General features: G+C 44.3%; 1 protein-coding gene across 1 annotated transcript in view; it reads right to left on the bottom strand.

The window, feature by feature from the left end:
* Positions 1-11908: 11908 nt before the first annotated feature.
* Positions 11909-14139, bottom strand: part of SUVH4 (histone-lysine N-methyltransferase, H3 lysine-9 specific SUVH4-like protein) — a 122022-nt gene continuing 119791 nt past the window's right edge. The window contains exons 13-14 of the mRNA XM_087663711.1: positions 13658-13882; positions 11909-12481 (exon numbers count right to left, since the gene is read on the bottom strand). Coding sequence (XP_087519837.1) covers positions 12371-12481; positions 13658-13882 — 336 coding nt within the window. The 3' untranslated portion in view covers positions 11909-12370. The remainder of the gene's footprint in view (positions 12482-13657; positions 13883-14139) is intronic.

Genomic DNA, 14139 nt, shown 5'->3' with positions numbered 1-14139 from the left:
GCTGTAGGCCCGCAAATCACGGCCATTAGCTAGGACAATCCGGTTTAAGAGAGACAAGCAGCCAATGACCTCCTTACCACGCTATTGACCACCCCTGTGACGTTAAGCCTAAGAAACGAGAACAAGTTGCTGATCTGCACGACCATGATGCATAAACACAAATACCGAGTCTAACGCTATATTATGTGTCAAAATCCTTGCACGTTATGCTTTCTAGAAAGGCACCAACATGCATGCAGTATTACCGGTCCTAGCCCTAGGCGACACGACGAGAAAGGGGATCGTAGACACGGGAGCTGGCGTTAGTGTGCTGAGCCACATAGTACTTCAGACTTTAGGAAACCCACCTGTTGAGACCACTCAGTTTAATGTCACATTAGCAAACGGCATGAGAGAAGCCATTCGGGGTACTTAAAAACTAGCCAGTGAAAATCCCAGCTGTCCAATTCTCTATCGACTTTATAGTCATGAAGGGAGTGGACTATGATATCTTATTACACTGACCCTGGATGCGCAATGCCAGACATATCAAAGATTGGGGTAACGGCTTGATCTTCCTAAGTAACGGAACGTAAGCTGAGAGTAGAGATGGACACTTGGAAGACCTCACCGATCGACTTGGATGCCATGTATGCGATGCTCAAAGGTAACGCTCAAGTCAAGAAGTCTTATGGGCCCTTGACCAAGTATATCCCATGCCTAGAGGATGAGGGAGATTGGATGCATGTCCTTGCTACAATCGACCTGCCGTTCTCGAATCATGAGGCATATGAGCAAGCCATCAAGATGATAGGCAAGTCTAACGACACGCCCTCCCTACCAGTTTGCATGATGGCAGGAACCCTTTGTGGGAGACCTAAGCCCATCACCTTCCAAGTGCCAAACAACAAAAGAGAACTCCAAGAGATTCTGGAATACTTAACGGACAAGCTAGCTGACAATCCAACAGCAAACTTCAAACCACTCCAGGATCTCTTAAACGAATCCAAGTTGCAATGGACCAGGGTGCATGACTTAAACCTCATGTACAACTAGGCCCTAATCCATGATCAACGACAAGAGATATACAAAGCCCTAGGAGACAACAAGCAGTCTGATGCAGAGTACTCTAATGACGACTACGAAGACTGTCAATCCTTTAGTGATGACGAAAGTGAGGGTGAGATAGATACCTAGAATACGACACTAAGAGACATGAAATAGAACAAATACGGGCAGACTCCAAGTCATAGAAAAAGAGTGTCTTCAGGATAGAGCGAGGGGTCATGCGCATAGATTGTGATCGCACCTGGTTAGAACACGTAGGAGCCATAGACTTTGAGCAAGTAGGCCTAGCCCAACCAGGAAGGACACCAATGCAAAGGACAGAATCACCATCTGAACTGCGACTAACAGGGGAGACCACCTCTTCTAGCAAAGACAGGATTTCGACTCTAAGTCAAAGATAAGTTCGGATAGCGACCCAGAAATACCTAGGCCGCCCAAGACCCAACGCACTAAGGGGACCTACCCGTCCACTTGAGGTGCAGATGATTGAAGCAGAAAAGGGCGAAACAATCCAAGGACACACGAACAGACGAACAATGAAAACCGTAGGACCTCCCTACAAGATTTACGAAATTCAAGGAGATAGGGTAGTGATCCTGTTGGGTGCCAAAGGGCAAGGGCAAACGAGCGAACCAATCGAGGGACCAACCAAGGTCAAGGAGGTGAACCTAGCCCAGGAAGGGGAGACATCCCGACCAACCTTCATCGCCGATGACTTGACTGAGGAAGAAGAGACGAGTCTTGTCGCTCTCTTGCGATAGTACGTAGACGTATTCGCTTGGTCCTTGGAAGAGCTCAAAGGGGTAGATCTGAGTGTAGTGACTCATAATATACCCATGACACCAGACGCAACATCGGTGAAGCAGTGACCGTACCCTATGAATCCAAAACACGCTCATGTTGTCAAGGAAGAGATTGATAAGCTGATGAGAGCGAGATTCATTTATGAAATTGAGCACACGAACTAGGTATCATCCATAGCCATCGTGATGGAAAAAAAATGAAAAAATCAGAGTGTGCGTCACAAGAAGGTGAATGCTGCTACTAAGAGGGACAATTACCCATTGCCATACACCAAGCACATGCTTGAAAGAGTGGCGGACAAGGAGGCCTATAGTTTTTTGGATGGCTTCTTAGGATACAATCAAGTACAAGTGCATCCTGCCGACATGCAGAAGACTGCCTTTGCCACTGAGTGGAGTGTCTTTGCTTACATAGTCATGCCTTTCAGGTTGACTAATGCCCCTGCCACTTTCAACACCTCATATGCACCATATTTAAAGACATGCTTCGTAAAGAGTTGGAACTCTTTGTCGATGACCTCTACATTCACTAGACCTGGATGGAACACTTAGACAAACTCCAAGCAATCTTTGAGCCGTGTCGCCTATATCGTCTCTCCTTGAAGCCCTTAAAATACCAGTTTTGGGTGAAGCATGGATGCATCCTAGGCCATGCGGTGTCGAAGAAGGGCATTGCCACTGACTTCTCGAAAGTCAGTGTTATTGTTGACCTTCCACCCCCAATCAACTATAAGGGAGTCCAATGCTTCCTAGGCCATACGGGATACTATCGGCGGTTTGTGCTGAATTACACGTTGATGGTCAAACCTTTATACAAGCTGCCGATTGTCTTTGAATGGATTGAAGCATGCCAACGAGCATATGAAGATTTAAAGAAGACTCTAACCACAACACCAATTCTACGAGCCCGAGATTGACCATTGCCTTCCACGTGCATATCGATGCTTCTAAATTTGTTGTGGGGGCAGTGTTGTGCCAACTTGGCGAACACAATCTAGACTATCCAATGAACTTTGCTAGCAGACAACTCACTGAGACAAAAATGAACTACTAAATGACAGAAAGAGAGGGCTTGGCCATGGTGGTTGCTATGAAGAAGTTTCGACATTATCTATTGGCTACACCCTTTATCTTTTTCGTGGACCATCAAGCCTTGCTATATTTAGTGAATAAACCTTGCGCTACAGGACACATAGCTTGGTGGCAGACCATATGTCACGCATCCCCACAGGAAAAGTCGCTGTGGAGAAGGCATTGCCGATGAATTAACAGACGCCCATCTCTTTAACCTTTCCAGCGAGAGATTTATTCAAAGCTGATTTAACGCCATATTGGATAGATGACATAGTCCAAGTGCTTGACCACGGACTACCTAAGCGACCAATAGAGAAGGCAAGACTTAGGCGACTCATTCTCAAGATCCAACCCTACCAGTTGATAGCATGCTAGCTGTATCGCCTAGGGCAAGATGGATTGCTGCGCAGATGCATATGCGAGCATGAGATGCACGATGTGCTCTCAGAGGCACACAGCGGAATTGTTGGTGGATACTTTAGTGGAGACACAACGGCCCCCAAGGTACTGCAGTCTCAACTATGCTGGCCAATGTTGTTTCGTGATGCAACACGATTTGCTAAGCATTGTGATGAGTGTCAGAGGACAAAGGTCCCGATTCGCAAGAATCAAATGGAGTTGACCCTAATCATTGTATGACAACCCTTCGAAAAATGGGGAATCGACTTCATAGGACCCATCAGTCCCGCTGCACAGTATTCGCAGGCCAAATACATCACTGTGGCCACAGACTACCTAACGAAATGGGCAGAGGCGAGAGCAACACAAAAAAACGATGCTCGAACGACTGCCAAGTTCTTGTGGGAGCAGGTAATCTCATGATTCCGCTGTCCTATCGAACTAGTCAGTGACCAGGGCACACACTTCATCAATGAAGTGATAGCACATCTCCTATCCACCTTCCTAATTATCCATCAAAAATCCTCTCCATACTACCCTCAAGCAAATGGCCATGCAGAATCCACGAATAAGATTCTTGTCAACGTCCTGACCAAGGTAGTCTTTGCCTCGCGTAGTGACTGGGATAATAAGCTGATGGCACCCTTGTGGGCTTACCGCACAACTTATAAAACAGCCATAGACCAGACCCCCTTTAGGTTGACCTACGGAACCAAAGCAATTCTCCCTGTAGAATTCTTCGTGCCTAGCCTGAGAATAGCACTTCAGGAACGATGGGAAGGAAAGGAGGCATGGACGCAACGCCTAGTGTCGAACTCGACGGAGACTCGCCTTCTAGCCATTCATGCGCTCATATGTGAGAATGCACAACGTAAGAACTAGTTTGACAAGCACGTCAAGCAACGCGACTTAGTGCTCCTATACTCAGTTAAGGGACAAGCAAAAAATGAAGTTTAGAGGTCTTGGACCTTTCAAAGTTCGTGCAATCAGTCGAACAAGCAACGTCGAGCTCGAGACTCTAGACGACGAGAGAATTGGCTTCTTCAATGGCAATCGTGTCAAGAAGTACTACCCTCCGATGCATCCTTTGCATGAGCCACAAATGTTGGAACCGCCTGTCAAAGTACAAGTAACCACAATCACTGAAATCGATGATGAGGATGAGGAAGCTGTAAAACACATACCTGCACATCACGGTCACTGCCAAGCGAACATGCGCCTTCAATGCCTTGATCAATGAGAGAGTAGACTTCAATGTTTTGACTCACGATCATTGGAGCTAACTTAGCAAACCACCATTACAGCCCACTAATGCCAAATTAAGCCCATATGGATGCCGCTCATACGCACTTCTCGGCAAGTGCAGATCCACCATTTCTATCGCGTTTGAGATTGTTCAAATGATCTTCTACGTGTTGCCAAACACCAAATACGTAGGCACGGAGTCGCTGCTAGGGCAAACCTTCGAAAAGTAAACTCATTGCAACGTTGATTATGAGTTGCAGCGCATCCACCTCGCCATAGGTAATGTTCGCATTGTTACAGCTTTCAACAAGGGCTGCACGACCTCCTCATAGTCCGCAAGGCCACCCGTAGAAGTATTACTAGCCAAATCTAAGGAGGGAGGTAGTGCTCGACCACCATCTACCAATTCTCAAGAACCGTTGCTCATAGCAGCAAAAACTAAGGCCCAACAACCTACGCTTCAATGGAAGCCTAAACAGCCACAACCGCCGCTTAGGAGTCGACGCACACATCCTCATAAGACCCGAAACTCTAAACCTAGGAAACTAAGACAGTCACAAAAATCGACGCCTGATCAAGCAAAGATAGGTCCCTAAAGCCCTCTTGTATGCACAAGGCTACTATGAGGAAAATGCCTGGATATGGATCCCTAAAGCCCACACAGCCAAAGGCACCACTTGTACGCCGCCCTCAAGCTTGATCACCCCAAGTCCCATAGAACCTCAAAACCATAAGCCGCATCGCTTTCCAGATCCACATCCATCAAGCTCATCCATGCACATGCCCAAGAGAGTCGAACAAGCCTATCGGCCCAAACGACAGACATCATCACATAAGTCATCACCCACTAGAGCCAATCCGACTACCCTAATCCATTCTAAAGGCAGCAGTCCATCGGACGTCATTGCTACTTTCCCAGTCCTAATCCAAAAGGTCTAACCGCAATCTCAAGACCATCTGTAATCGCAACTATTCATTGTCAAAGGCTCTAGTGCTATCAAACCCCAACCACCAGCACGTCTCAAACCCTCCTATAAGCGAAAATCATTTTTGACACTGGCCTTAGATCTAGCCGAAGATACGGGGGATGACGTGGTTGATTGCCTTAGACGACTAGATGCCACTTTCAGAGAGCTAGCTCTGAGCTACAACCGCTTGGACTTAGGCCTGCTGCCCGAAACCTTTGCAACCGAAGTTTGTACGATGTCTTGTTCTTGGGAGATGTTTGCACTTGCCTTCGCAAAAGTAGCTAACTCCACTCCTGAATTGCTCAACAACGAGATCTTGAAAGAGCAAGCCCTCAAATAGCGCCTCATCACGTCATATGATCAGCGAACCACTTTTTCCATCACTAACCAAGAACTTGCAGAATTATCAAAACTTGCTAATATTAAATCCCCATTCTTGAGGCACTGATACACTCTTAGGTTGCAATGGGAAGTTGAAGGGTGCCAAGTCATGACAAATGCTGAGCAGCGTCGCGCAATCAAAACAACAGAGTACATCCCCACTTACTTCGCGCAAACCTCGTATAGTGTTAGCCACTCTTCATGGCCGACCCATGGACGAGCATATCAAAGGACACCCTTACCTCAATCGCATATTGACTGAGGAAGAGTTACATATTGCTAGCCGCGTCGCTTCCGGTGACTTTCTAACAGATGTTTTCACTTACATCACACACGTGGATATTCGACCTTTTGATCTAGACCGTGAAGCTCAGTTAGAGTACAATCCCGATTTCTACACTTGGTTCCTACGTCGGTAACTCCTAGACCCATTGCAGAATGCCCTTGACCTCCTAACCTTCAATCCTAAGAAGGATTCTTCTCAAGCTGGAAGGGGAGGGGGATGAGGTTAATCATATTAAAACCAAGGAAAATCAAGCAAAATGCATTAACACGTAAACAAGCAAGAGAAAAAATTGTACAAGAACTTTGAAATAAATGACAAAAAGTTAAAGTCTGAAGGAAAGATTATACATTGGATTGGATTTTAATGCTTTCATTCAATAAACATATAGAGTCTTTCTTTTCCAGTAAATTATGACTTTTCCAACAAATTATTATTTTGAAAGCGTTAATGGAAACTTGGGATCATGACAGGAACAAAAGATATCGCAGCAGAACCGCGCCCACCAACTCCCGTTCACGGAGAAAGAAAGTATGCAATACCGAATCACCCTTGAAAACCGCACCTACAACCAGCTCAAGTTCTGAACCATTCATAACATAGAGGGTGTGGTGGCCAATGAGAATGCGGCTAAGAGAGTCATCGAGCAGTGCAACCTCACCAAGTACCTTGAGAAATTTGCGCAAGAGCTTGACTACACGGTGTGTGGAGTTTCTCAGGACATACAACCGTGACCAAGAGTGCGACACCGTGACAGTCGGAAGGGGAGAAAATGCTAAACAGATGTAGGTTCATTTAAACCCAACCATAGTGGAAAAGGCATTGGGATTGGAGCCGAAGATAGAGAAAAAGCATAAGAGATGTTTATGCCATGCTGAAAATGAAAAGGAAGGATGTGCTAACTAATTACGACATTAACATCCAGGACACTCCTGGTGCGGAAGCCAGACTACAAGCGAAGCTAGTGTACACGTTCTTCTCTAGCCAGCACTACAACTCCTTAATGCATCAAATCAACGTGCATGTGCTGGAGAATGTAGCAGCTCACACCTTGGATGAAGTCGACTGGAACAGGTATGTACGCAAAACCATTGATCAAGCGGCTAAAGCACTAGCTTTAGGAAGTACACCAGCAAGTGGAGAGTTTCCAACTTCCAAGGCCACAGAAAGAAAGAATGCCTCGTCCAAGGCCTCATTTATTGGCTATGGAAGCATTTTGATTGCGCTCATCCAGAAGGCACTGAAGGAGACACAAGGTGCAGAAGAAGAAGGAGAAATTCCTGACAAGTCACCCCCTCACTAGGACCAAGAGAGGTCCAGTAATAGGACCGAGAATGATGAGGAGGGCTAGAATAAGAAGAACAATCAAGCAAAAAGCAAGCCAAGAAACCAAAAAAGAAGACGTCACAAAAGAAAAAGAAGTAGGATGAAGGCCGCAAGGAGAAAGAGGATTCAGAGATGGCAAAAAAAAAATCCCTCAAGGAGGCCGAGGAGAGAAAAAAAGAAGAAACAGAAAGAAAAAAAGGCAAAGGAAGAAGTCAACAAGGCTAAAAAGGTATCAAAACAAGAGACCGAGAAGAGGAAAAGAAAAGAAAAGAAAGAAAAAGACAAATTGGAGGAAGAGTGCAGAAAAACTGAAGAAGAAAGGCAAAGAAGAGCTGTTGAGCAATAAGAGGAACTGAGAAGGAAGGAGGAGAACTTGGCGAAAGCTACATGCCGATCGATCAAGCAGTAGAGCGGAGCCGATGATCTGGGAGCCTTGAGCCCGCCGAGGAAAGAAGGGCCTGGTTCCAACATGCAGGTACCAGAAATCACACCGCTTATTGTTCTTGAAGGCAAAGGCAAGGCCCTTATCCATCCTATCCCTATCCTCATGGTGCCTCCCACCAAACCAACCGCCCTCATCCCTAACATCCCCACCAGCGCAAATGTCTCCAACTTTGTGGCATCGATGCAATATTTTAGTAATAAAAAAATGGCCCAAGAAAAGAGTACGGAGACCACGGCTACAAGGCAAAAGAGACGTCAAAAAGTGGAGGCCTCAACCACTCTAATACACACAACAGTGACACCACCAACCAATTACGACGAGTACGTCCCTAAGCTGCTCTCCGAACTGGAGAAGGCTAAGGAGGAAAAGAAAATAGCTATGGTTGAGTTGCTGGCGAAAAAGGAGTCGATAGCTGCATTCCAGCTCGAAAAGACCCGCATAATAGCCATGCAACAAAGAGAGATCTCTGATCTCAAACATGAATTGAAGGCCAAGGAGGACATGGAGGAGAGCTATAAGCAAGAGCTGGAGATTGAAAATCAAGAATTTGTGCAAATGTAGAGAGAGAATAAGCTCCTCCTGATGCAACATAAAGAACTGAAGACAAAAACTGCCAACATCGAGCAAATGGAGGAATTGAATGCCAAAGAACAAGAGAGAAAGCAGGAGATAGAGCAGCAGCAAAAGATTGAGTCTATGACCGATGAGCTACACTTGGGAAAGAAAGAGCAAGAGAACATGAGCAAGGAACTGAAAGACCAAGAGCAGAAACTTGTAACCCTGGTACAGAAGCAGGGAGAGCATGAAAGAGATGAACAAGAGAGCAGAGGAATGGCCAGTGCACCTCGCACCTGGAAGAGATGAATAAGAGGCACTGACACGATGCCTCGCTCTGGTAGAGAAAGAAAAGATCCTCGCAAAGAGCAAAGTAAAAGCCGCCCACACAACCTTCAGTGCACAGCAAAAGGCCTTCATTAACACACCAATGGACACCACCCGCCCAGAAGGAGAGTCATTGAAGGTGGTACAGAAAAACTCTGTCGCACGCAGAGCTCTGCTCGCAAGACTGCAGATGCCACCCCAACCTGCGGAGGTTAGACTGAGCTTAGAAGAGAAAAGAAAGTACTTGCTACTGGCCAACCTACCCCCAAGAAATTGACGCAATGGGCTTCGAAGGGGTATAACAAGGAGACCGACAAGGGGAGAAGGCTGACCTTGAATTCGATATGGGGAGATTCAGAGCACAGGTAATCCTACAACCCCCCTTGCCGCATTCCCAAGAACAAGTTGATCCATTTGCGGAGAGATAAGCCGCGCTCAGCGAAACATGGAGAAAGTTAGTCGAACAAACTAGAAAGCAACTAAGGGCCAAGCCCAGTCATGCAGCCATTCGCACCCCTCTCACCGTGCCCTAATGACATTCCCGTTGGATTCCACGCAGAGTTAGTAGTTTGGGAGTGACAATAAAGAGAAAAAGACCCATTCACCTTCAACTTCCTCGTGTCCAATAGCCTGCGGAGGGTCTTACCGCTCAAGGTGATGAAGGAGGTGATCACGATTGGCAACCGACTAGGATAAAAATGCCTGGATGAAAGGGAGAAGACCCCCACTCTTTGGGGAAATGAAAAAGTGAAGTTTTGGCAAAACAAAGTGTTTTAAAGTACCACATACCGTACTGGGATATAATTGCCAACCCTTATGGAGAAGGCGGGTGTGCGAGATCAACATGCTTGCTTGGATGGTTTTTTGCAACACCCTGCACTGCGAGAGGAACAACCCCATGCTCATGGTGTACTCTCGTAAGGTAGGTGTGAATTTTGATGCCACCCTCCATGGGCGTTATGATTTTCCTATCATCTACAACTCTAATGTTGTCTCTTTCGAACATGCCCTCCTCTTCAACTCGAAAAGCTTAGATGACCCCATGACACATTTTCTCGCAGATTTCTCTTCATGTCCTGATCCAACTTTCGTAACTACGTGTAATTATCTTAAGTTACTTAAATTATTACTTAAGCAGGATCCGACTCTACAAGAACATGCTTACCTCCCTCTTCTTTAACCCTAATGTCATCGACAGCTGTACCATGGCGCGTCTGATGATCAGGGCTAGCCTCCTCCCCTCTTTTTGCCTAGCTTTCCTAGAAGACATGAACGAAAGCCAGTTCACTAGATGCAATCATTCTTTTCTCTCCACCACCTCCCTCCACGTCCACATAAATCTGAAAGAAAACATGTAAAGCTATCAATTTTTTAGCAAATCCATCGGATCCCCTTCTCCACCTAATTCAAACGATGAAAACTAGACACTTGCTGTCATTCTACCAATGTATTACTATTATATATTTTTTAAAAAAAAATAAAAAAACAAAAAACAAAAACAAAAAAAGCATAAAAAGAACAAGCAAAACATTACATACGAAATGTACAAAACAACTCACTTGCAAAAACACGATCACTGCTCCTAAGGGTCCTCAAGTTAGGCGTGCTCGATGGCTTCGATCGACTGGCTCCGCTCCTAATCCCTAACCCTTTTTACTCCCCCACTTCACGCTTAGGGCCCATCAAGAGCAAGACATACCTTAGGAGGTAACACTCGCCTATGGTTAGACCTGTCACCCTAAGCTACTTGCACCGCACCTCCCTTTGCACGAATGGGATCCTCAAGTATGGGACATCACCCAAGATAGCTTATGGTTAGACCAACTCCCCATTTCACCAACACGAGCACAATTAGGTAGACACCCTCCTTAGGTAGAGCACCACATGTTTTTGTTTCAACCATCACAAAGACGACAAACCAACTTCAAAGGCCCCCGTCATCCACTTACTATACATTTGGCTTCTCCAACAAAAATCATTACTGAGCTTTTAGAAGCACCCGAGTTTACATGTGACCCTACCCTCACACGACTACTCTGCCAGCTACCTATTATACCCCAAAAGCAACTAAAAGTGCCGTGGGACTGACATCCGTCTCAAAGGGAAGTAATGTTAACACCAAGTCGAGATGACATGGATGAAAAAAAAAAACGAAAAAAAGATTAAAAAAGAGCAAAGACATTCATGCGACCTCTAAAGCTAAGTTGAGACAAAAAGCGCATAGATGGGATTCAAGGAATTCCCTCCTTACTAAGCCTCGCTTCAACCATAACTTCATGCACGGTGCTTGATTGCTCCTTGAAGCTCAATTTTCTGTAATAATGAGCCATGAACACTTGGAAGCTCATAAAGCCTGAATGAGGCCCAAAAGATTTGTACTTGATAGCAGATTGAAGGAGCTCCCTCCGTAGTGATGCCCGGATTCAACTCCTTGAAGGTCAATCTAATGTTATGATAAGCAGTGGACTATAGGAAGCCCATATAGCTTTGATAAGGAAGAGTCTTAACTTCTTAAGAGTGCCAAATCCAAAAGATTTGTACTTGATGATTGAGTTGCTTCAATCCTTCTAATTCTCAAGAATTCTTGTTGTAGTTGAACAAGGATGAGGATTGAAGCTTGCTTAAGGTATTTGAAAGCTTGAAGTCCAGATTTAATTGCTACCCCAGCTATCCACAATTAGAATTCCTCCAAGAGGGCAATGGATATGAGAGGAAGGAGAGAAGGCTTCATGCTAATCATATGCAGATGCCCAAGCTGTAAGGTACAAAGTACGAGTATCAACACTATGCCATAGCATTCAATGGGATGGCCTAAAGGTAAAGAGTGAACAGTTCTATATGTAAGCTTGCAATGGTCAGCCTTACAAGTAATATTTAACATTCTATTAAATTTCTATAGAATAATCCAAAATCCAGCCACAAGCCCACAACTAAAGAATACTTTGGCCTAAATGAAGGAACTTAGTTGAAAACATTAGTTTTTTTAAACAACAGAGATGACCAAGAAAACAAATTACATATAAGAGCAGTTGTTTCAATTTTCTGAATACTTTTGACTCCTTTACAAAGTCAAGCAAAAAACCTACCAAAATAAGACCTTAATATAGATATTTACTTTACAGCCGACCAAATATTGCCATGCAAGCGTTTAAAGACCTTTGTTAGAATTCAAGACTTCAGCTTCATTTAGAGGCAGGTTGTAGTTATGCCGTGCCTCTGGGCATGACCAGAAACTTTGAAAAATAATTCCAATTTTCGTAAAATAAACCCTGTAGAAACACTGCAAGATCGTAATCTTGGCATTTTGCAGTATTGTGCGCAGTGAAAGAAGTCCCTTGGGCATCTAATCACAGCTGTCGCTGTAGATGGCCTTACAAAATACCCGAGAGAGAGAGAGAGCCGAAACATCTTCAACCAAAGCCAGAGAAACAGCAGAGATTACAAGCATACTTTTTTGGCTGATGCTGAGCCAGCCCATATTTTACAAAAATCAAAATGCACCCACAATATCAAGTGACTAGTGAAGCCTTTTTCGGCAGCCATGGACACCACAATAGCAGGGCAGAACCACAACTTTACCATCCTTTACCACACTTCCAACCTCGTAGCCATAGTCATATGTCAACTCCTGCATCAACAAAATCTCTGCATGAATACACTCACTCTCTTTTGTCGTCACACACACACACACAAAACAGCAAAAACCTCATTTGCTCATTGTTCATTCGATTAGACAAATACCTATCTTTGAATCCTTATTTTCCATCACTAAGGACTGCTTACATCCTTCAACTTTAGAACATTAAACTACCTACTTGCTCTGATTCTCAGTCCTCTTTCGTTATGTTTGTCCAATGAAATGACATACCATGAGTTATAATATGTCATGTCACCCATTATGTGACTGCTTCCCTGTGCGAGGGATGATAAAACATTGCATGATGCCATGACATTACATCACCTGATCTATAAGACAACCGTTTTTTTATCTAATCATGGTAGGATGACGCTCAATGTAATCCTCCATTGGTGACATGATTGTGAGGTTTCAGATTTTTCAAGGAGTCTGCGATATCTATATAATCATGCTCATTTCAATATCAAAACAAGAGGGCCTAGGACATGCACAAGCATTCTCAAAGCACATGAATCACATTGGCAACTATGTACTGTAAAGGGGCCAATAAAGTGATGCCCCCCAAAAGGAAAACGCACCCCACCCCAATTGAGTGACAATTTCGCAAAAGAGATGGAGATTTTTAAGCTATTCAACATTATGATATAATTTTTAAAAATTTACAAAGGAGCTTAATGTGAGTCAAACAATTGATCTGTGTAAATTTATTAATATTTTGGAACTTGTCTATTGGCTCCTCACCATCACTGTGTTATGAACCCTTCATTTATAACTAGGGCTACTTAATAAAAATATCAAAATACCCCAATATGTTTCCTTTGAGCTCCATATGATATAAATAGTTTGACCATTTAAGAATATTTATAGAACTCACTTGGAGAAAAAAGTTATAATGGACGATTGTTAGATGACACTCTATTGGCCCCTAAATCCTACTTGAAAGCCAAAATCTCAGTTCAGCGAGCTCCAAAAATACCCAGCTTCATAAGTGACTTGCCGTGAAAAAAACGGAAGACCGACAGATCCAGGAAAAACCTGGCCTGCTTGCTTGTTAATATATGAATTCAATTGCTCTAACCAAGACAGTGCACCAGCTCACAAAACATGACAACATAGAGCATGTTACACAGTTCTCTGGATTTTCATCAACAGACATAAAAACCGTACCTCCAAAGGATGAATTGTATCTGCTGCAAACAACCATACACGCGTTTGGCTAAGGTCGTGATGATCGTTCAGTACACACTGCACAAATAGGTTTGGCTCGCAACTGTGGTTGATAAAACGGGCTACATTTCCACTACTGCCAGCATTGACACAGTATTCCGGCTGTTCACTAACATTTGCATAGAGGTCTGTGCTGTTGTCTTTTGATGACCCAATTACTCTTCTCTGTAATGTATGTTGAATAAAATGAACCTCTCTCTCTCTCTCTCTCTCTCTCTCTCTCTCTCTCTCTCTCTCTCTCTCTCTCTCTCCACAAAGGGGTTAATTACTAAACAAAGATGAGTCACAAGTAGACTAGAAGGATGTCAAAGGAACACAAGAAACTGCCGTATGCCATGAGACTAAATCATCCTGGGGTAGAACACTTGCATGCTGCATGGTATCAAGCCGCCACTGAAGGAGCCCTATTAGTCGAGAAATAT

This window comes from Lygodium microphyllum, chromosome 23, assembly GCF_053477565.2.
Source record: "Lygodium microphyllum isolate KBCC chromosome 23, Lygodium_microphyllum_v1.1.10, whole genome shotgun sequence".
In the NCBI taxonomy this organism is placed as follows: domain Eukaryota; kingdom Viridiplantae; phylum Streptophyta; class Polypodiopsida; order Schizaeales; family Lygodiaceae; genus Lygodium; species Lygodium microphyllum.
The sequence above is the reverse complement of the archived record's forward strand: the minus strand, read 5'-3'. Positions and strand labels throughout refer to the sequence as shown.